Source organism: Macrobrachium rosenbergii, chromosome 10, assembly GCF_040412425.1.
Source record: "Macrobrachium rosenbergii isolate ZJJX-2024 chromosome 10, ASM4041242v1, whole genome shotgun sequence".
Lineage (NCBI taxonomy): Eukaryota > Metazoa > Arthropoda > Malacostraca > Decapoda > Palaemonidae > Macrobrachium > Macrobrachium rosenbergii.
The window spans coordinates 74,020,500-74,044,706 of record NC_089750.1 but is presented as its reverse complement, the minus strand read 5'-3'; the positions used below and the strand labels follow the sequence as shown (position 1 = coordinate 74,044,706).

The 24,207-nt window shown below is 38.2% G+C and overlaps 2 protein-coding genes across 3 annotated transcripts in view; one reads left to right on the top strand and one right to left on the bottom strand.

Moving 5' to 3' along the window:
- Positions 1-10,412, top strand: part of LOC136842871 (uncharacterized) — a 13,513-nt gene extending 3,101 nt beyond the window's left edge. The window contains exons 2-8 of the mRNA XM_067110763.1: positions 463-547; positions 3,115-3,262; positions 6,714-7,928; positions 8,195-8,301; positions 8,685-8,800; positions 8,987-9,114; positions 10,155-10,412. Of these exons, the coding sequence (XP_066966864.1) occupies positions 463-547; positions 3,115-3,262; positions 6,714-7,928; positions 8,195-8,301; positions 8,685-8,800; positions 8,987-9,114; positions 10,155-10,162 (1,807 nt within the window). The 3' untranslated portion in view covers positions 10,163-10,412. The remainder of the gene's footprint in view (positions 1-462; positions 548-3,114; positions 3,263-6,713; positions 7,929-8,194; positions 8,302-8,684; positions 8,801-8,986; positions 9,115-10,154) is intronic.
- Positions 10,406-23,316, bottom strand: LOC136842870 (DNA polymerase kappa-like). 2 transcript variants are annotated; one of them, XM_067110761.1, is made up of 8 exons: positions 23,130-23,316; positions 19,971-20,145; positions 19,109-19,275; positions 16,706-16,821; positions 15,834-16,126; positions 14,491-14,577; positions 13,070-13,194; positions 10,406-12,208 (listed from the first exon to the last, which is right to left on the bottom strand). In XM_067110761.1, exons 2-8 carry the CDS (start codon positions 20,137-20,139, stop codon positions 10,805-10,807), a joined length of 2,361 nt encoding a protein of 786 aa, XP_066966862.1. In that variant the 5' UTR covers positions 20,140-20,145; positions 23,130-23,316; the 3' UTR covers positions 10,406-10,804. The 2 variants fall into 2 exon arrangements, with proteins under 2 accessions (XP_066966862.1, XP_066966863.1); XM_067110762.1 differs by having other exon boundaries at positions 23,027-23,154.
- Positions 23,317-24,207: the final 891 nt, after the last annotated feature.

Genomic DNA, 24,207 nt, shown 5'->3' with positions numbered 1-24,207 from the left:
TTCCCACTACTTTCTTCAATCCTCCACCAATTTCTATCTCCCCCATTCCATGAGGTTGCCAAATTCTCTCTCTCTCTCTCTCACTCCTTCCATCCAAGCACATATTATTTACATAGAATAGTTAAGTCACTGAGACCTTTCGCTCATGGGATGGAATGGAATACCATATAAAATTTAGGCCAAAGACCAAGCGCTGGGGCCTATGAGATCGTCAGCGCTGAAAGGGAAATTGAGAGCGAAAAGGTTTGAAAGGTGTAACAGCAGGAAAAACCTCGCAGTTGCACAAAGAAATCATTGTTAGGGTGAGATGGAAGAAAGAAAATATGAATGGAGATAGAGCAGAAAGAATGAAAGGGGTCGCAGGCAGGGCCCTGAGGGACGCTCTTACTCATACGACTGAAATAATAGATGGTACAGTATTAGTAGATTCTGATTAACATGATCGTCTTTTTCCCTCTGCAGGACTTTCGTGATCTGGTTGTTATGCCTGGGCCTGGCCTCAGCTCTCACCTGGCAAGAAAAATATGACATCTGGGCTAGTAATCTGGTAAGGATTCGTTCCACTCTTCGGGATGTTAATACGCAATACTACACTTCAAGTGTCAGAAATCATTGCCTGTCTAGAACTGATATTTAAGCAATAACCTTAAACTAGTTTTTCTTGTAAGATAACAAAATGGACTTGTGACAAACCTCTGATTATAGGAGCTGAGAAGATATTTCACTTCTACAGGGGTCGTACTTCTCATGTGGCTTGGCTGAAAGTTTCCAAATTTGACTTGATGTCTTAAAAGTTGATCACGATGAAGGAAGCCAACCAAAAACCCCAAGTAACTGAAATTATTCCATCACATTTCTGAAGGGAACATTCTCCTCCCTCTTCCAAATACAAATTGTCTACAGAGCACACGTAAATACTACATGATATATTACAGTTAAAAAATATTAATACAAAGTACTTAGAAGTAAACAGTTCAAAGATGGATTTGCATTTCATCTACCAATTATTATTCTTCTTTAACTGTATTATATTTTCTTTCAGTTACGTGTGGTCTTCAGGTAATATTTATTTGAAAAAATTAAGAGAATAAGCCCCCAGAAAGGCAATAAAATAATTTGCGTTACTTGACTTTTTTTGTGGGCTTCTTTTATTGTGTTAAAAATCGGGATAAAGTTAGTTTATCGTCTTTTCAAACGCTTACCGATCTTATTCTAACCCAACCTTGTGTGTTGTGTGTGTGGGGGGGGGGGCAATGTATCCTCCAGAACTATAAGCCAGGGGTCAAAGCAACCCCCCCTTTTTTTTTTTAATTTGACGTCAATGAATCTTGAAATGGCCTTCGAAGCTCGTCTAGTTTTTCAAAATTCTGCAACCGTAAAAAATAAATACACGTTTTAGACTGGAAAATATTTAGAAATACGTATTTGGACTGAAAAATATCTAGATATATGTATTTCGGACTAAAAAATACCTAGAAATACGTATTTTGGACTGAAAAATATTTAGAAATACGTATTTTGGACTGAAAAATATCTAGATATACGTATTTTACTCTGATAAATGTTTAGAAATACGTATTTTAGACTGAAAAATATCTAGGCATACAAATTTTAGACTAAAAAATATTCAGAAATACGTTTTTAGAATGAAAAAATGAAAAATATTCCGGTACAAGTATTTTAGACTGAAACATATTTAGAAATGCGTATTTCAAACGGAAAAACATTTAGAAATACGTATTTTAGACTGAAAATATTTAGAAATATGTATTTTGAATTGAAAAATATTTAGAAATGCGTATTTCAGACGGAAAAAATATTTAGAAACACATTTTAGAATGAACAATATTTAGAAACACGTATTTCAGAATAAAAAAAAAGATTTGTCAATACACATTTTAGACAAAGAACATTCAGAAGTACGTATTTTTAGACTGAAAAATTATTTAGAAATACACATTTTAGACTGAAAAATACTCAGAAATACGTATTTTACGATAAATAAAATATTCAGAAATAATGTATTTTACACTGAAATATATCTAGAAATGTGTACTTTTGACAAATAAATATTTAGAAATAGGTATTTCAGACTGAAAAGTATCTAGAAATATGTATTTTCGACTGAGCAACATTCAAAACACGTACAGTATTTCAGACTTCAGGGCTGTGTGAATAATCCCTCACACAGCTCTGAAGCAGCAGCATCAACGCGATGAGGTAACGTCAGAATTACCCTTCAGAAGATATATTACCCTCCCAAAACACCTGCTGCAGATTGCTTTATTTAAGCATTCTGAGACGTGTTTTTTTTTTTTTTTTTTGATGCGTGTGTGAGAAGTCCAGCAAATGGGTGTAGTGGGTTAATGATGTATCTGGGATCAAATTTTTGGAGCTGGTTTCAGGTATGCAAATGGCCCTTCAAGCCTGACTGTAATTCCGTGACGGGCTTACTCGCAGCCAAGTATTTTTGAAAGGCGGAGCGAAGCATAAGTTTTGATGTGTTCAAGATGTTAATATTTCGAAATGAAGAAGGAAGCATTTGTGTCTCGTTTCACCTAAAGAATAATAATAATAATAATAATAATAATAATAATAATAATAATAATAATAATTGCTGATCTGTGACATTTAGGCCGTCAAGCCAAGCACTGGGGCACTTTCGGTTATTCAACAACAACAACAATAACAATAATAATAATAATAATAATAATAATAATAATAATAATAATCACGTCACAAAAATGGTGAAAAAATTCACACTGATGTCAATAATAATGAAAATAATGGGACATTTAGGCTGTCAAGCCAAGCACTGGGGCACTTTCGGTTATTCAATAATAATAATAATAATAATAATAATAATAATAATAATAATAATAATAACGTCACAAAAATGGTGAAAAAATTCACACTGATGCAAGTGTAATAATAAAAATAATGATAATAAAAATAATAATAATAATAACAACAATCTTTTCTCCTTGTCAGTAATATATAAAGATAAATATCACGACACAGAAAAAACTAACTGAACGGATAAACATTTTGTTTTTCCAACCAAGACATTTCCGAAATACTCCTTGGCTGATATTCCTCCCTCACTCACTCCAGCTTCCAGGGTACGTGATCGAGACAAAAATTATGGACGGCAGGAGATGCCACTGCAAAGTGCCAAGTTCAAACTCGAGCTGGAGTTCGTCATCATCTCCTTCCCTATCACTGACGTCATATTCTTTCAGTACTAGCACATCAGTCACCGGTGAGTCGTTATTTTACAACCCTTTCCTGTCTTCGCTCTCACACCAAAACTCAGGCGAGTCGTCACTTTACCGTCCTTTAGTATAATCCTTTCCCGTCTTCACTCTTACGCCAAATCTCGGCCATTCGTCACTGTATCGGCCTTTCCTGTCTTCACTCTTGCGCCAAACCCCGGCCAGTCGTCACTGTAACGTCCTTTCCTGTCTTCACTCTTGCGCCAAACCCCGGCCAGTCGTCACTGTAACGTCCTTTCCTGTCTTCACTCTTGCGCTGAACCCTGCCAGTTGTCGCTACACAGTATCGTCCTTTCCCGTCTTCACTCTCACGCCAAATCTCGGCCAGTCGTCACTGTATCGTCCTTTCCTGTCTTCACTCTTGTGCTGAACCCTGGCCAATCGTCACTGTAGCATCCTTTCCCGTCTTCATTCTTATGCCAAACCCTGGCCAGTTGTCACTATATCCGCCTTTCCCATCTTCACTCTTGCACCAAACCCCAGTCAGTTGCCACTGTACAATATCGTCCTTTCCTGTCTTCACTCTTACACTGAACCCCAGCCAGTCTTCACTATATCATCCTTTCATGTCTTCACTCTTGCACCAAACCCTGGCAACTTGTCACTGTATCATCCTTTCCCATCTTCATTCTTGTGCCAAACCCTGGCCAGTTGTCACTGTATAGTATTATAGTATTGTCCTTTCCTGTCTTCACTCTTGCACTGAACCCCGGTGAGTCATCACTGTATTGTCTTCTCCCGTCTTCATCCTTGACCCAATCCCCAGTCTGTTGTCACTGTATCGTTCATTCCTTTCTTCACTCTTGTGCCAAACCCCAAAAAGCTGTCACTGTATCGTCCTTTCCTGTCTTCTCTCTTGCACCAAACCCCAGTCAGCTGTCACTGTATCGTCCTTTCCTGTCTTCTCTCTTGCACCAAACCCCAGTCAGCTGTCACTGTATCGTCCTTTCCTGTCTTCTCTCTTGCACCAAACCCCAGTCAGCTGTCACTGTATCGTCCTTTCCTGTCTTCTCTCTTGCACCAAACCCCAATCAGCTGTCACTGTATTGTCCTTTCCTGTCTTCTCTCTTGCACCAAACCCCAGTTAGCTGTCACAGTATCGTCCTTTCCTGTCTTCATTCTTACACCAAACCCCGGCCAGTTGTCATTATCTCGTCCTTTCCCATCTTCACTCTAGCACCAAACCCCAGTCAATTGTCACTGTACAGTATTGTCCTTTCCTGTCTTCACTATTGCGCTGAACCCCCGCCAGTCGTCACTGTAGCGTCCTTTCCCGTCTTCACTCTTGCACAAACCCTGGCAACTTGTCACTGTATTGTCCTTTCCTGTCGTCACTCTTGCGCCAAACCCTGGCCAGTTGTCACTGTATAGTATTGTCCTTTCCTGTCTTCACTCTTGTGCCAAACACCAGTCAGTTGCCACTACAGTATTGTCCCTTCCTCTCTCCACTCTTGCGCTGAACCCTGGCCAGTCATCGCTGTATCGTCCTTTCCCATCTCCACTCTTGTGCCAAACCCCAGTCAGTTGTCACTGTATACTGTCGTCCTTTCCTGTCTTCACTCTTGCATCAAACCATGGCCAGTCATTACTGTATTGTCCTTTCCCATCTTCACTCTTGCGCCAAACCCCAGTCAGTTGTCACTGTATAGTACCGCCCTTTCCTGTCTTTGCTCTTGCACTGAACCCCGGTCAGTCATCGCTGTACTGTCTTTTTCCGTCTTCATTCTTACGCCAATCCCTGGGCTGTTGTCACTATCGTTCCTTCTCTTCTTCACTCTTGCGCCAAACCCCAGTCAGTTGTCACTGTATCGTACTTTCCTGTTTCTCTCTTGCACCAAACCCTGGTCAGTCTTCACTGTATTGTTCTTTCCTGTCTTCATTCTTACACCAAACCCCAGCCAGTCGTCACAGTATTGTAATTTCCCATCTTCACTCTTGCGCCAAACCCCAGCTAGTTGTCACCATATTGTGTTTTCCCGTCTTCATCCTTGCACCAAATCCCAGTGTGTTGTCACTATATCATCATTTCCCATCTTCACTCTTGTGCCAAACCCCAGCCAGTCATCTCTGTGTCGTCCTTTCCCGTTTTCATTCTTACGCCAAACTCTGGTCAGTTGTCCCTGTATCGTCTTTTCCTGTCTTCACCCTTGCACCAAACCCCGGTGAGTTGTTACTGTATCATCCTTTCCCATCTTCACTCTTACGCCAAACCCCAGTCATTCATCATTGTATTGTCCTTTCTCATCTTTACTCTTATACCAAATGCCAGTCATTCGTCACTGTATCGCCCTTTCAAATCTTCACTCTTATGCCAAACCCATCAGTCGTCCCTGTATTGTCCTTTCCTGTCTTCACTCTTGCACTGGACCCAGGTGAATCATTATTGTATCTTCCTTTACTGTCCTCACTCTTTCACTCCCAGGTTAGTCATCATTTTTAACCATGTACTTTGAAAACTTTCGCAACTCTGATGATGTGATGTAGTTCGAAGAAACATTGCCCAAATTAATATACTAAAGCTCAGGAACTTGAATGTACTGAAAAATATTTAGGGATCCAGGAGCCTAAGAACTGAACACTTGCATAGACAGAAACTTAAAGTTCTTTGTTTAAGCTTTTAGCTAAGTTACTGAAGTTTAGCTACCCAATATACTGCACTACATATCTGACGAAAGAGAGAGAGAGATAGGTAAAGTACAGCAAAAGAAATTGTCCGAAGTAAGAGTTCCCTTCAGGTAGCTCTGGTATTATTTTATCATCAAGATCTCTATGGAACAAGTATTTCTGCTGTAAGAATATCCTGATTCATTCTACTGTATTTGGGTCCTAGTCACCTTGTTCTAGGGCTTAACATTCCTGAAACCTTAGATCAAACATATAAACTATGGGGATGAATAATCTTCTCAATTAGTGTTATCCTTTTTAGATCTTGTCATATAATTTTATTCAGGATTATTTATTCACATACGAGTTTTAGCTGAACCAACAGGACCTTTCCCTGTGTAAAACTCCAACCCCTTACCACTGTTTGATTTCACATTACAAGCGTAAAACTGATCTTAAAGAATAAAATAAAATATAGAATTTAGGCCAAAGGCCAAGCACTGGGACCTATAAGGTCATTCAGCTCTGAAATGGTTATTGACAATAAAAATGTTTGAAATGAGTAACAGAAGGTGCAGTTGCACTATGAAACAATTGCTAGGAGAGGGTGGAGGAATTGCAAGATGGAAGAAAGAGGACATGAATAGAGAACAGTAATACAAATGAAAGGGGTTGCAGCAAGGTGTCTAAGGAAGGGACGCTGCAAAGAACCTTAGGTAATGCCTACAGTGCAATGCGTGAGGTGCGCTGACGGCACTACCTCACCGGCGGGGGGATTGATCTTAGTTCAATAAATAAGATAACGAAAAAACTAATTCTTTGACTTCTTTTCAGGTACCCCGTGGAATACAACAGTTACTCCTACAACCACACCCACCACTGTAACTCCTACACCCACTCAAACTTCCACTACGTCAACCATAACCAGTACATCCACTTCCACTTCCACTACCTCAACCACAACCAGTACACCCACCTCCACTTCCAGTACACCAACCACAACCAGTACACCCACTTCTACTTCCACTACATCAACCACAACCAGTACACCCACTTCCACTACCTCAACCACAACTAGTACACCCACTTCCACTACCTCAACCACAACCAGTACACCCACTTCCACTACCTCAACCACAACTAGTACACCCACTGCAACTTCCACTACATCAACCACAACCAGTACACCCACTACAACTTCCACTACATCAACCACAACCAGTACACCCACTACAACTTCCACTACACCAACCACAACCACTACACCCACTACAACTTCCACTACACCAACCACAACCACTACAACTTCCACTACATCAACCACAACTAGTACACCCACTACAACTTCCACTACACCAACCACAACCACTACACCCACTACAACTTCCACTACACCAACCACTACAACTTCCACTACACCAACCACAACCACTACACCAACCACAACCACTACACCCACTACTACTTCCACTACATCAACCACAACCAGTACACCTACTACAACTTCCACTACACCAACCACAACCACTACACCCACTACTACTTCCACTACATCAACCACAACCAGTACACCTACTACAACTTCCACTACACCAACCACAACCACTACTACTTCCACTACATCAACCACAACCACTACAACTTCCACTACACCAACCACAACCACTACACCCACTACTACTTCCACTACATCAACCACAACCAGTACACCCACTACAACTTCCACTACACCAACCACAACCACTACACCCACTACTACTTCCACTACATCAACCACAACCAGTACACCAACTACAACTTCCACTACATCAACCACAACCAGTACACCCACTACAACTTCCACTACATCAACCACAACTAGTACACCCACTACAACTTCCACTACACCAACCACAACCACTACTACTTCCACTACATCAACCACAACCAGTACGCCCACTACAACTTCCACCACATCAACCACAACCAGTACACCAACTACAACTTCCACTACATCAACCACAACCAGTACACCCACTACAACAACCACAACCACACCACCACCAATAAGTAAGTACTGTACAAGTCCCATGAATGCCACCTTGCAAAATTTACGTTTGGTGTAAAAAATATTAATTGCAGTGAGGAATAACTCATTAGTTAAAATACTGACTAAAGTGCATTAATGTAAGCTAGAGTTAAAAGGGTAATGCACACATTTTAAAAACAAAGGAAAAGTAAGAAATAACTGGTAAAACATTACTTTTTTAGAACTACCCTCGACTTAAAGGTGTTTACCTTAAACAAACGAAAAAACTCCATTTTCTTTCCTCCAGAGTGCGACTTGAATGTTACCGTGGGAGTAGGAACGTTGACCTACTGGTCATCTCCAAATTATCCGTCGAACTACCCAGAGAACATAACTTGTAAGCTCAGAGTGACGGTAAGATATAACCGGCAGCCAAGGTTCTAGGCTGCTTAACAATATCCTCCATTGTTTATGTTTACTGTATATTCGATTTTTACAGTTTACTGGTCTTGACGACTGTTTGCTCGTAGCACGTAAAACAGTAATTGATGCAATAGTCAGTATCATCCAGGATGGCTCAAAAGCCCTGGCATACCTGATAATTCTAGCTCAATGTACCTCTGAGGTGGCATTTAATCTTCTGCCTGCAACGGTGATATAGGCTTAACCACAAAAGTTGGTCTTTTCATTATTCAAATGCCCTAACTGGAAAGATGACAGAAACACCATGCAATATACAACTTTGCATTTTGTTCAGTCAGCAGTTGAGCTCATTATTCTTCAAAAATTTTTCAAAGGGTACGAAATGTATCATGATGCTGAGTCTGGATGGCACTGCCGAGATCTTCACGAAAACATCGACCTGTTCCACGGCACCTGATCGCCTTTACATGGAAAGCACTACGAAGGACTAGTGAGTAATACAAAAAGAAACCAAAACACATTCAGATTCTGAAGGAAAGGCATCATTTTCCAATTCACACGAAATAACCCGAGTGTATTTTTCTCAACTTTTTTCCCTTACTCAATACTGGTCAAGATCATCTCTTAAGCCTATGATATAAATTCAGCTTTAACAGATGTATGCATACTTTTTCAGCTTTTGTGGGAAATTCCTTTTAAGCACAGTGGATTTCGCAACAACGACGAGTGTGACCAGGGTCTTAACCTTTACCACCAGTTCTGCAGATGGAGGGGTCGCCAAGGGTTTCAGAATTAAGATCCAAGGTAAGCTCAATTTTGCTTCCATTTTAGTTTCTTAACTTATTGGCGAATTTGTAAACAACAACTTAAACGGTTGGTAGGCCTAATGATGCTGGGACAGGTAAGTACCCATGAAGAAGGTAAAGGAAATGGAAGTGTCAACATTGCAGAACAATCGGGACACACCACCGTGTGAAAATAGGTGGCAGACAGGTAAAAAAAAAAAAAAAAAAAGAATAGGTTAATTTTCTACAATCTTTACATTATGTTTTGGTGCATTCCCTTTACAGATCCTGCACTTGGAATTTTTACTCGTTTTTAAAAGCAATTCCTTCTGTTTGGGTATGTCATAAGCTTCTCTTTTGCATTTTTGGGGTTGTTAATAAAAAAAAATCACTTAGTAAATCTCGTTACAATTGCACCAAAAATATTCAGTACAAGAGAAGAGGACTGACACTATTAAGGGTTCTGCTGCAAGCATGGTGTGAGATGCTAAATCTTTCATGTGCTATAGCCTCCCCAAGTCACAAAGATATTTTACCTTTTTTCCTATCTCTTCTTTCAACACTCATCTCTTGTTTTACTAGCATTCATTTGGTCATTTTGTTCCATGCTTTTCTGAAGTTTTAAATTTCTCTGTAAACTGTTTATTTCATCAGGTCTTCTACAACTTCTGCTGGAGTTCGCTGTCTCTATCACAACATCCCATCATTCTCAACAACTAATAATCTCCCCTGACTGCATGCAATCATTTAAATTTTCCTGTCATCTTCAACACTGTTTGCTGTGATGTCAAATCATGCAAATGAATCGATCAATCATCCAGCTTACTCAGTTGAATATTATCAACACGAAGGAACTTTCAATATTCTAAGTTCCTGTTGCACTGTACCATATTGCAATTGTTCCTCTAGTAAACAGCCTGTTATATAATCCTATTGCAATTTTTTCTTCATTTCATATGGCTTTCCTGTAACATTGCTCATAAATGCTGTATGAAGGCCCTTTTGAAATTACTTTAATTGAGTGAGTTAAACTATACTGATGCTCATCCTTCATTTCAGGCTATTAGAGAAATGCAGAGGTGCTTCTCTTCACCCAAAGATGACACGATGTGGATACGCATATATTTGATGCTTACATTTAACTCAATATTTACACCAAAAAATTAATCAGATATTCAAACACATCTTTAGAAATTAAATACTTTCCTCTCACAAATCAGTTAATGATGGTAACTGACTCTTTGAAGTTAATTATTCATTTGGCAGAACTCAATCAAGTTTACCAGAGTGAAAGCAAGAAATAAAATCAATTTGCTGTATCAAAGGATTTCATTTACACCCTTTTGGTAACAGATTTAATGTGGTAATAAATACATGGGAATAAAAAATTTATATGAGAAACTAAAATATATGATTTTAGGCACCAAAAAGCCTAAGAATACGTAAAAAAGAAATTTTTTTGTGATTAGTTACCTAGTTCACACAAACCATAAAATTGAGACAGGAAACTGTCAATAACATTTACAAATTTCTGAAGCATTGAAAAAATATGAAGTTAATATATACATAACAATTCTAAACTTTATTGAACATAAACAATGATCACAGCCAGTGCTTCTTAATTAAATACACTGCAAACATTATACAATAACAGGCCCAAACATACAACTCTAGCAAAGGCCAAAATACTGTACCTTGTATATCAACCACTAAGGAGAAAAATATTTTCTCAATGTGTTATTACTAGTCTTCACTTTCTTGCTGGGACGACCCTTTCCCTGCACTGTCTTTTTCTTCTTGTTTGTGCTCTTTCCTGGCCCGGGGAAACTACTGCCAGCACTCCCTTGCAGGTTCTGAGAAGTAGCGTCTGATGAACATTCTTTCTCACGGACGATCTCATCTATTGTCTTCTTGTTCAGACATTCATCTAAATGTTCATTCAGGAGGTTTACGTCAAAAAACTGACGCTGATTACAGACGGGGCATGTAAGCATCTCGTGGCTTTGCACATTTGTTGAGTCAGTCCTAGCAGGTTCATTTCCAAGATTGCTTACACTACCTTCCTTTTCACTGGAACACACTACACTGCTGAATTTCTGGCATGCTGTCACATCTTCCCTGACTGCGGGGTCTAAAACTGAATTATCCACAGCATCATCAGTGTCAGACCTTTCTTGCTGAAATGCAGAATCTTCTAGACACTCATCAACATGGATATTAAACTTTGCAATAGAAGTTGTTGGTATTTCTTTATTGCACACTGGACACTCAAAACTCTTATTCATGGGAGTATCTTTTGTCTTTTCTGATTTAGTTAAAAAACTATCAATACAAAGAGTTTTACTGTTTTCAATTTTGCTTGCAACACAGTCAATATTACTGCTGGAAGTTCTTAAAGAAGTAGGACAAACATCTCCTTTGTCACTAACAGTTTGTTCTGCACCTAAGTTTTGTACTATTAGGTCATGATTATTCTCTAACTTTTCAGCTATTTCACTATGAATGTTAACACCTGCCTTTGAAGATTTAACAGATTCCAAACTCTTGGAATGACCTGCTTTTGAAAACAGATCAGTAATGGTAACCTGGCGAGCTGAACCCACTTCAGAAGAGCTCAATAACGACGACATACGAACACCTATCAAACGAAGTGACAGTGGCTCGGGTGATATCATGTCCATTTCCTGCTGGAGGAGTCGTCGTGCAGTGGTCATCAGTGCTTCACAAGAGCGGGTAGCTTCTAAGAAGGAATGAGCTTTTGTCTTTACCTTGAAATCGATGGTTTTAATCTTCAAAGTGAATACCTTCCCATGTATATCTTTTTCTGATAACTCATCAGCTAATTCTTGACAAAGATCTTCAATTTGCTGAAACAGAAAGTTCTTATCTGCTGTTCCTCGGAAGGTGGTTTCCGTGCTTATTGATTTTCTATCTCTTTCTGTCCAGGCCTCCAAACTTGTACTACCTAAACCCAGGACAATCCTCATAAAATAGTTATAATTTATATCACTGAAAAGAAGCCTCAGTAAGCCTCGTTTTTCTAATAAATCGGAGCAAACATTAACTCCTAAAGCACTGAGCTGTTGTTCTGTTACATTTCCAATGCCACTCACCTGGAAGACAAGTAAATCACAAAATTTCAATAAGAACATTTTTTTTTGTTCCATAAATACAAACCTCACTAACAATGCTGTGTTAGCTGGGAAGACATTCATTGAAAGATGGAAAAAGCTTTGATTGATTATGAAGTCTTCCTTCCTGGTGAATATCCACCATTAGAAGCGGCACTTAACATTATGCCTCAGGGCCATAGCTGTCATGGCAAACTGAGATAGTTATAGGGAACACGCCAACTGGAAGGACTGGGAGGAAGCACTGGCATTAAAATAGGTGGTTTGCAATGAGCCAAAATGAAAATTAATATAAATTTTGCATCAGTCCACAAAATTTTCAAGCATCTTAAATTTCTTTCACTGAGTTGCCAATTTGGTGAGAGGGACTGTGCTGCTCTTCATTACTTGTCTGGTTAGAGACTGACAAAGCTGGTAATAAACCCATTAAGCATACGGAGTTCCTAGTCACTTGGATGTTGCCCAACAAAGTAGCAGAATTATGTTTTCCAAGAGAGCATGAACCTGTATTATAAGCAAGACAGTATTATGTCATAGTTTGAAGCTGTTTCCCCACACGAAAGAGTCTGCAATTTCACAACCACGTCAGTCTGATTTAAGGGATTTTGTGCCTTGAACACTTTAAATACAATTTTGCAAAATAAACTGGGTATCCCATACACTGGACTGGGTTAAATCATGTTTGTTGTATACATACATACCAGTATGCATAAATTATATGAAAAGGAAAAGGAATTATCATTGACATATCATTTAAACACTTGACTTAATATTCTTAACTCTTATAGAGCTGGGATAGAAATATAAACAGCATTAAACGAACAACTTGCAACTTGCACTTACCTTTCGTACTGGGAGTGAAGACATAAAATCCAAAATAACTTGCCTATTTGGAGGTAAGTAAAACTGTCCATTTGGTTTATTCATATCACTGCACACCTTAGCTAGACGTGTGTTTGGCGCAATTCCTAACGGAAAATTTAAAACCAAATATAGACAATTCATGATGAACAGTTAAATATACTTAAGGCGGTCACCTTTTACCCTACTAGAGTACCTTATCCCGTGCTTACACCCGCCACTCTTTAACTATGGTCAAGTAGCACATTAAGTAAGCACACTACTTCACAATCTTTGTCCCAGCATAGCTGATATAATGAAGGTCTCTCTCTACAACAGTCCAAGGCCTACCAAAATGTTACCTTCACGCCTTTTCAGTTTTAACAGTGTCAAGAAAATAAAATATGTTACAAAGTAATAACCATAAACCAAAGTGTTTCCTAAGGAATGGGTAGCCAGCCATTAGAAAAAATGAACTAAGTCGTTCAGCTTTCTGCTTAAAAAACTCACAATCCTTTGGGAAATGTCAAAGATGTCTATTCAAACTTGCTAATTTCTACAGGTGAGATCACATGCTTGTTTGTCATGTTTCCACATCCTGCCTCATTAGTGCAGAACCTGACTGGTTTGGATCTGGAGGGGGACATGGGGTCATTATTGCTATCAATGAGCCCTTGGATTTTTTTTTTGAGACATGTACACTTCCCCGTAGGGTCATCAACATTACTTGGAAAAGTTTCAATTTGCAAATACACATTTACTTAACAGTGTGCTACTTCCAAAGCAGATCTTACTGAGCAAATATCACAACAGAAAAGTGTTCTAGAGAGAGCCTCCAGTATTAACACTTGAACCTCAGTACATTGCTAAAGTGTCACTCCACTGAGACTCAAACCAATATTGAAGGCCATATTCAACACAAATGTTTCCTTTACCTAAACCACTTTGGGTACCCTGTTCTAACACTGAAGAGGCCTGACATAAATGTTTCATCAAACTAAAGCAGTTCAGGTACTCCAGTTCTAATGTGTAAGAGACATGCTTTCATATTCCTTATATTTCTAAATCCAGTGAGCAACCAAAACTACATTCACTTACTTGCAAAGTTATTACCAAATAATTAATCCAAATAAATAAAGCACAAAAAAGGAGGAAGTCAAAATAATTCATTGCATGACTAATTTAGTTGGGACAGCGGGAGAAATCTAAGAAAGAAATGATTGGGTATATCAAATACAGGCTACTATTCCATGCCCCTCTACCCAGAGCAATGGGTCATGAGTCTTCAGTGGTATTAAGCATGATGTTCATGATAATCACATTCTTAATAATACAAAACTGTTGTACTATACATTGATCCACTAGCAATACTGCAATTAAATGTTCAGTAAATTAATATACATATTGCAGTTTAATGTACATACCTGCACTTGCAGTCAATGACGTTTTCTTGTGAATTTTTTCTCTTAGCTCTTTGACAATACTTTCTGCCAAGTGTCCACCATCCGTATCTGAAAGAAAAAATACACTAGTTATGATAAATAAAACATCAAGATAAATTTGTATGTATTCAAAAGACATCTTCAGAGAAATTATATATATTTACAGTTTAAAAGGACAAAAGAAAGATGAGTCAAATTTATATAGACAATATCCATGAACAAGAGAAGAAAGTAAAATAAAGAATCCATTTAATACAGTACAGGATACAAGAGAAAAGGGTGATGCCATCATGGCTGCTTTGTATGCATGTAAATCTAGACTTGAGATCAAGTTCTGGGTTAAGGACTTTCTGAGTTATCTACTTTCACCACCACATTCAGTCGTAATAACTTCATCATCCTCTGACACACTTTGAGAGCAGGATTTTTCGCACAAACCGTACATACTGAAAACTGAAGCTCTTTCTGCTGTATCTGCCCCTTTGTTTGTGGCTTCTGAACAGTCACTGATTCCACAGTTAGTTATGACACACCCTTGTGGTGAGCATAAAAGTATTACAGTAAAATCTCAAAGGCCCAGACTTCAAAGTGCCAGGTTTCTTGAAGATCTGGATACAGTGTTCTGTTTAGTCAATTTTATTCAGAAACCAAGATGATTAAAAAGAAAAAGATCAAGATACAGAAAGTAATGTAAGAAGTCAATGTTTAACAAATAATTCAGCATAAATTAAAGCTAAGACAACACAAAGGTAAAAACATTTTTGATAGTAAGTAAAAACTGAATGCTATAGAAAGAAATTTCCTAAAACAGTAAAATATTGTAATATACCTGTTCAAAGAAAGTGAGAGAGCAAAGAATACAGAAAATAATATGAAAACGAGTTGAAGTTGTAATTTCCCTTTTATAAACTAAACATTTGTCTAGTTACCTTGAAATGAAAACCTACAGATTTTTATATGTATCTTATTGCTATTAATAAAGTTATCGAGGTATAACCAAGCTAAAATGTTGCTGGACAAGGACGGGGAGTCCCTTTTTGGGTACACACCTCACACCCATCTTTAACTTACTGTTTTACCTGTTACAGGTGCTAATTCGACTGTGCGCTGTCCTTGCCCAAGCATAATGCCATAACTAAAAATGCTCTGTTTGTAAATCAAATTAACTACATTAAATTTACTTGTATAATAAAGCTGTTTCAAAAGAAAGTGAAAGGTGTACAAACAAACATTAAAATCAATAATAATAATAATAAAACAACACCTATTACAATAAAAATGAGAACAGGACAATCATGACACATAACTCAACCAAAACAACCTACCATCCTCAGCATCTTCAACATAAAGGTGAGCATTCTTCTTCATGTACTCTGTAATATTCAGGTAAGCCTCATCTAAGGACATAGGACTGAAGTTTGGATCATATTCGGCGAAAACTTCCTGAACTTCTTTACTGCTTTTTTTGTACTTTGTGAAGTTTGGTGGTACAATGATAAGCTCTGGGCAAAGCTTTTTACCAATAAAGCCGGGCATTGCTGCTCTCACGCCAAATTTACGAGCTGCATAATTGCTGGTCGACAGCATACCTGTGCCCCCGACAGCCATTGGTTTATCCCTGCAAATATGTTTATAGTAAGAATACCTGAGAGTTATTTCTGCGATGTGGCTTACATTCATTGGTGTACAGTATACTCAAATTACAAGACTATTTACTTACACAAAATTTGTGAAGAATTATTTAAAGGAAGCAGGTCTTCTAGCTTTTTATTTCCATGCAGATTATACAATACAGTATTATAAATGGTTTTAACCAAAGTAACAAAAAGAACTCATTATTTCATCATTTCTAATCCAACTCAGGTTTTCCACTGAATTTTTCAGTTCCAGTCTTGTCCAGACATCGGCCTAGAGATGTTTTTTTTTCAAAAGCACAATTCCATCTTGCCTCACTTGTTATGCATAATGTAATGTCTACAATTTAAAAATTGTCACAGACTCATCATTAAAATACTCTGCCTATGATAAGCAACTTTTATTCTATCACACCATAAAATTACTAAAAAAACAATAGGAAGAAATATTACCTTAATGATGGACCATCTCTCACCAAATGCTTATTAAATACTCTGCCTATGATGAGCAGCTTTTACTCAACCATGCCACAAAAATAACACCCCCTCCCACAAATTCTTACCTTAATGATGGATCATCTCTCATTTCCACTGCAGCATAAAACATGTCCATATCCACATGAACAATTGTCTGGGTTAAGTCACGCTCCAGTTCTAGTTCATCTATCAACTGGTCCATCTGTAAACAATGAAATCTGAACATTATCTTCTAGCACACTTTATGTTTTGCCTACATATAAAGTACTGCCTTAGATGGCCTTAGGTTTTTGTTCAAAGTATTGACAGACTACCCATAGTGTATTTAAGGAAGAAGATTCCAGCAAACCCTACAACGTGTAGGTATACACAACCTCTGAAGGACTGACAAACCAGCTGTCTCTGAGATCCATATTTGGCCAATGTCTCAGTGACCAACATTGGTATAATGTGTCTCACTGGGTAGTACTAAGTGACAATGTCTTAGTGACTTCTGTTTGATGCCTGAATCTGTTTCCAATCTTATCAAGTGTCATGGCACAGTATCTAGAAAATTTCTGCCTTGACAATGTACATCAGCTGTCCATGTTTTTAGCTTGTCTCCATGTGTCAATGTCGATGGGAAACAAGTCTTTAGATGGGAGTCACTGGTTCCATTACACTGGTTCATGTTCCTACTCTAATCTGTACTAAGGGTCAGTAAATCAGTCTTTGAAAAATTATTTCATGCTCTATTTGTGGGTGATTTCACCGGTTTAAAAGTACTTCTTGGATTTTGCCTGGCTTCAAAAATAAAGGACAGTATGGAACAAGTGTGACTATTATCACTTCATTTTCATAGTCTTCGCATCCTTGAAAATGTCCTTTCTTAACAGAACAGGGTCAGAGAATTCCTAAAATGATTAATGTTGTTAGTCCTAAGACCAATGAAAGCATGGGATGTGTCTCCCATGACCCTTGCAGGAACAAAGGAGTGCAGAGGACCTAAGAAAAACCTTACTACTGTTAATAATAACAAAAATAATGCCCCATGAACGTAACATACTGAAGCAACACCTGTCACTAAGTGTAGTACCCACATAAGCATCATGCAGATATCAAAATGCAAGAATTGCCTGTCTCATGAACAACTAACTACATCACAAAGGGGAGAAAAAAGTTAAGCAAAGTAAAAACTCTGGCAATGATTAAACATTAAAGGGTAATATAAAAAATCACCATGGAAGAACACAAAGTTCTTTCATATGTTATCTGAGTTTACAAAAAATAAAAAGCACTTTGAAGAAATTAATTTGTACTGCCATACAATGATGGACGGTGTCCATGCATGGCAAAAATACAGCAATACAATGCTTCGTTCAATCAAAGAAGTATTCCAGCATATGCACAATATGGCTAGCAAGTTATCTGCATATCCTGATGACAAAACCCTGATGACAAAACAAACTGCTAAAACAAATTTATCAAGAAAAGGTGCAGAAGACAAGAGGGAGGGTACCATCTGCTGGAGTTTACAGTATTACTTCTGCATCATTATGTAGCCAAGAAAGCTATACCACTGATGTCACAGTGAATATATGGGCTCCCCTTTGCGAAGGATACTCGCCAAGGAAGAGGCGTAGACTTATCTAGCCTACCAATGACTGTACCTTTAGCTCTTACCCATTCATTCTGATCGGTAGAGTGTAAGGGAAACGAGAGATTTATACACTACACAAATGTAAAGCATGGTCATTATAACAGAATGACTATATGAAAATCTTAAAAAGATGGCCTACACTATTAATCAAGTTCAGGCATTTATTGACACTAAAAGGAACTGACACCCACATGTCAAAGTACATACTAATCCAAAGAGAATGCACATACCTACACTAACTAAATGAAAAGTAAGCCTAGCCTGCTTCCAGGAACTGAAACTATAATTAAACATGAGATAACCTTTCCATTTTTAGTCACGTTAGCACACAAGCCAGATAATCTGGTGCTAGTCTTAATGCTAAAATGGTCCATCAATGAAATTAATGGACTAATTCTTGACACAGTTGTCATAAAGGTATGCTGATCACACTGACAAACGCTCGGGTTCAAACATTAAAGGATGGGTAGCATACAATCTTAAAAGCCTCTACTATTAGCTTTGGACACAAACTTATTTCCCAATATAATAATTGCTCACGTTTGTGACATGGGAAACAAGTTGGGAATAAATGCTTACTAATTAGCATACTTCCAAAATGCTTACTATCTAACATACTTCCAGAGCAGTTAGGCAAGAACATGAGTGGAAGACTGGAGAGATGCAGCTGTACAACATACCTCTGCACCATCTCACAATTTACAACAAATAGTGCTGCACCTGCAGTTTACATTAATAATGATATACTTGGCTTTCAGAAATTCAGCAGATCAAAAGACATGAAAATATCAAGGCTGGAAATTGTACAAAATCTTAATGAGGTGTTAAAATGATTAACATGATATCCTACCTGTTTTATTGCCTTGCTGATCTGTTGTTCGGAGAATGAATCCTTGGCTTTCATCATTTCAGCTATCTTGGCATTGAGTCTATCTTGACATTTCTGCTTATGCTGATAAAACCTGGAGCCTTCTGATGCTTTTTGGATAATTTCATTGATTTTCTCAGCATCCAGGCCTGAAAAAACAATGCAGTATATATTTTACAGATAAAGCCTTTTCATACATAGTAATAATTCACAAGTGAAAACAGAATGAAAATTCAAATGGAGTGGCAGACTGCTTTTATGAAGAACAGGTGTCATGGAAACAATCATTGGATTGAATTGGAATATACAATTTAGGCCAAAGGCCAAATGCTATGATCTACAAAAATAATGCTGAAGCAACCATTAGCAGAGAGTGGATGGAAGAAAGCGAATATGAACAGAAGTACAGTAAAAGGAATGAAAGGGGTTGCAGCTAGGGGCCGAAGGGACACTGCAAAGTACCTCATGTAATGCCTAGTGTATGCCGTGTGAGGTGCATTGATGGCACCAACCTCCTATAGGATGAAAACAATGGTCATGGGTATTGAAAAAAACAATATTTGCTGAAGAAAAAATCACTAATCCATCTCAAAGAAGAAACACTTTGGAAAGCAGTGTGAAAACTAAAGTAACTTCCATAAATAAGCAGAACTTATAATAATGACAATAACTAAAACATATCGCATATAACAGTTCATTTTTGTGTACAAACCAAGTACTGTCCAATTGCTATAAGAGCTGCATTTAAAATATTTTCACTGACCACACAAATCAGTATCTCACCTACTAGTACTCATGGTTATAGCTCCAACTATGATAATAACGGTGAAATCTGGTTGTATACCTTCCATCCCTGCCTTATGAGTGTTGAGTGCCATCATCTGTGGTCCTGTGGGACAACCACCGGGTCCAGTCTTGACAGCTGGATTAGGTTCCTCCATTTTGTCTGATGGATCAGCAGCAGGAACTGCTGACACTTCAGTAGCAGGGGTCTGCTCTCCTGAATGAGGCATCCTGTGCTGTGTAAATAATATAACCAAGATTAAAATTTGTAATAGCTTGCCTGACTAAAAACATATTAATCCAGCATCATTCAAAAAATATAAAATCAAATCTATCATTAACCCTTACTGGACGGGCATGATCATATGAGGAGCTACACCGGGTTTTGAGCAAATGCCAGGCTAACTCTTGTGGTATTAATATTGCATGCCATATGGTTTGGATGAATTTAGTGGGAAAATGTTCATACCATTCAGTGGGCCATAAATGACTTATGGCAGCTGTAGTAGCTCAGTATGCAAGACATAGATCAGTGTGCCTTTAGATTTCATGCAGACGTCTTTTTATTTATTTGCTCATAAATATACCCAGGGATTGATGTTGGTTTTAGTTCTCATCTTTTATGATAGTAGTTCAGCTATAACTGTAATTTTGCAAAGTAAAGTGCAAAAACATGTATACCTCACAAAAAGGTACCGCATCTCCCCATCTCAGTAAATCTATTTACAATAAATATACTCAGAATTTGTTACTGATTTTAGTTCTTATCTGTCATGATATTGCGTGAGCTGTAATGAAATTTTACAAAATAAAATAAAATAAAATATTAGAAAAACATGTACAACTTTGTAAAATTAGCATATTTTTACAAGTGTCTTGGAAGAGAAGCCCTGCACAGGGTTGTAAATCTTCACCTTCAACTTCCCGTGGAAGGTACAGAAAATTTTTAAGGATTTTTTTTTCTTACACCATGTACATTTGCATATCTTCCTCTTTCCATTGATGTCTTTTTTCTTAAATTGACCAATCTTAAAGTTTACCCGGTCTGGGAGTGTGCTTAATATAATGTATATTTAGCCCGTCCTATAATGGTTAAAGAAAATTACAAAACCTTTCATCATTTTTGTTCTGTAATAACTATATATGATTTTACTTACAACTTAACAAAAAAATAGGTTCAGAAAAGGAAGTGCTTTCTCACAACTGAATCAAGATTTTGAGAAAATCCTGAGTCTTCTGATATGAATTACCCGCGTTGCAAATGTTTGGTTAAGGCATTAGAATACTCCTAAAACAGTATCAATAACCTAGATGTTGTAATGCCAGTTTTAGTAGCCATAAATCAATCAATCAATCCTGTGTTTAACAATACTAGGTGACCAGTGACAACTGCAGTCTTAATGTCAGGTTAGGCTTGGGGGAAAAAGTATACCTTCGTTTTACCAGACCACTGAGCTGATTAACAGCTCTCCTAGGGCTGGCCCAAAGGATTAGACTTATTTTACATGGCTAAGAACCAATTGGTTACCTAGCAACGGGACCTACAGCTTATTGTGGAATCCAAACCACATTATAGCGAGAAATGAATTTCTATCACCAGAAATAAATTCCTCTAATTCTTCATTAGCCGGCTGGAGACTCGAACTCGGGCCTAGTGAGTGCTAGCCGACAACTCTACCGACTCGCCCAATGAGGAACTAGGCAGGCCCAATGGGAAAGGAATCCCTACCTTGGATAAGTAGGATATTTTTCCTAGCTTAGTTTAGGTTTATTCATCCTGCATTTCACTCTTAATTACAGCAACCTATCTGTAGTTAGATGGACAGTTGCTGGGGATTCTGGGCAGAGGGAAACCTAGATCATTGTGCATCTTGTAGCCTATTTTGCTCTTTTCATTTCCCATAACAAGAAGCCCCACCATCCTAATGTGGTCTCCCAATAGCATAGGCCTAATGTTTCACCATTTCTGTTAGAAACAATTGTCAAATTCATCAATACACATTAAAATGATACCAAAAACTATACAGCAGTTACTCTGGTGCTGCATTACAGAAATAGGGTGCACTGTCTTGTGGCAGGGCAGGCTGCAAGGGTCAACTTTTCAGGGGGCATAGCCTAGGCCTAGCGGCAAAGGTCAACTTCAACAGGTGGTGCCAGTCTAGGTAACACGGCGCATATGGAGGATGTGTTCTGTGTAGGTTTCTTGCTAAAAATTACTGGAAAACCTAATATACATCACAACCTAGGCCCTTTTTAGGGATTTGTGCCTTGATCTGGGCTGGGTTGCTTCACTCCCATGTGCCTTCCCTCCCCGCCCCCCATAACAATCAGCCAACCGCAATGTTCTATAAAGATTTTCCACATTTCTGATACTGTAAGCCAGCTATGGACATGGTAATTGTCAAGATTTTAATACAAGTGCCTGTTAGCCTGGTTAGATTATGATACTAGGCCTAGGCCTAGGTAGCCACCTAACCTAGTTCCAAATTAGGTATTTCTAAAAATAGCTCCGCACGGACTGTATGGGGCAGTTCTGCAAAGTCATTAGGGAGATGTTCAAGAATGGGTATAACTTTACTTTGGTTGCGCGGCCTGATTTCCGCCAGTCTCGACCGGGATAGGTTCCTCATACATAAATAGACATAACCTTTCCAGATCTTACCTACCTAACCTAGCTTACGGCAACGTGCCCTGACCTGCCAGGGGAGGGGGCTGGACCCCCCAAAAAGGGGGTAACCTGTCCTAGTCGGACGACTGACGAGATTCAGGCCGCGCGACAGAAGTCTTACCCAAGAAGGGATTGGCTAAAGAAATCTATTATAAAAGGAACCACACTAACCTAACGTACCCTAACCTAACGTAACCTAGTAGGCCGTGTTACTTAGCCTGGGGGCTCAGCCCCCGAGACCCCCAGGTAAACGAAACTAGTTTTTACCAAAAGTTCCCCTAGGGGTATAACACTGCCCATGCGCGATAGCATTCCAGGATGGCCTGCATATGATGACAATCAATTATGAGGTTAATTACGGGTAAATTACAGTCGAGCGACCATAATATAACGGTAAATGGTTAATAAACAACCAAAATACTAAAGAAAAAGTCAATTTTCAATAATACCCGATGCGGGGCAGCCCCATTGCTCTGCCGCCTTGACTTTCCTCCTATGTCTACGCCTCGTTGGATAAATTGGCATTCGAATTACAAACTGAACATGTCCTACCTCTTTTCCCAGAGGAATAACGTCTGACAGTCTGCTTTCACCGTCTGCATGAAGTATTGATTATCAAAATGATAACATTTCAAAATTCTTGTTCATTCAAGTTCAATTTACAAACGTTGATTGTGCAGGTTCTCTTCTTTGTGACGGCTCCTCCTTTATGCGTGCTGTGTTCCTCACCCTGAGTGTTATATTCTGTTTTTATTTATTTTGTTTTGTATATTATTATCACCAAACGATAGCGTTCTTCATATCACTTCATATTCTGCTTCTTAAGATTTCTGTGGTCTAAGTATTTAAACAATCTTTTATTTCAGTGTTATTGGAGCAACTTTCGTATCACCTGCTAAGTGCAACATTCTGTTTTTTTTTTCTTGTATATCATTATCATCAAACAACAGCTTTCTTCTTATTACTTCAGTTCAGCTTCGTATGACTGCTGTTATCTAAATATCTGAACCATCTTTTTTATTTATTATTAGGGTAACTTTCCAATGATCTCCTTCCTAAGTCCTACATTCTGTTATTTATTTAACTTATCTTGTATATCACTGTCATCAAATGATAGCTTTATTCTTATTACTTCACATTCTGCTTCGTAAGACTAATTTAGTCTACGTAACTGAGCAATCTTTTATTTCTGTAGTGTCGGAGCAAAGTTCGTATCACTTCCTAAGTGTTGCATTCTGTTACTAATTTTTTGCTCTTGTGTGTCAGTCTTTTCATGAGTTGTATTTTAACAGAGATCTTTCACATTCACAGTAGACCCCTGGTCCTCTTTTCCTGCCGAGAGCAACCAGGTTTGCTGAACAGCAACACCAATATCGAGTAAATGTGCCTCGTTGTCGAAATTCTCAGATCCAGATATTTCAATTCTCCTTGTATGTGAATCACTTACTTACATTTTTATTTATATATCTATTTATATATTAATTTGTTGATTAATTTTTTTCTGTTTTGATAAGTGAACTTTTCTTTCTGTGTTTCTTATTACGTCCTGAAACTACTTTCTAATGAACACCATATCCTTTGAAAGCTTGAATTTCAAGTCAATGGCCCCTTTGGTGGGCTTGTTTTGTAT

Coding starts and splice junctions, on each gene's coding strand:
- LOC136842870 (XM_067110761.1), bottom strand. CDS start 20,139: ATGCCTCATTCAGGAGAGCAGACCCCTGCTACTGAAGTGTCAGCAGTT. Junction 16,127..16,705: donor AGAGATGATCCATCATTAAG/GTAAGAATTTGT, acceptor ACATATTTGCAG/GGATAAACCAATGGCTGTCG. Junction 13,195..14,490: donor GTCATTGACTGCAAGTGCAG/GTATGTACATTA, acceptor ATTTTCCGTTAG/GAATTGCGCCAAACACACGT.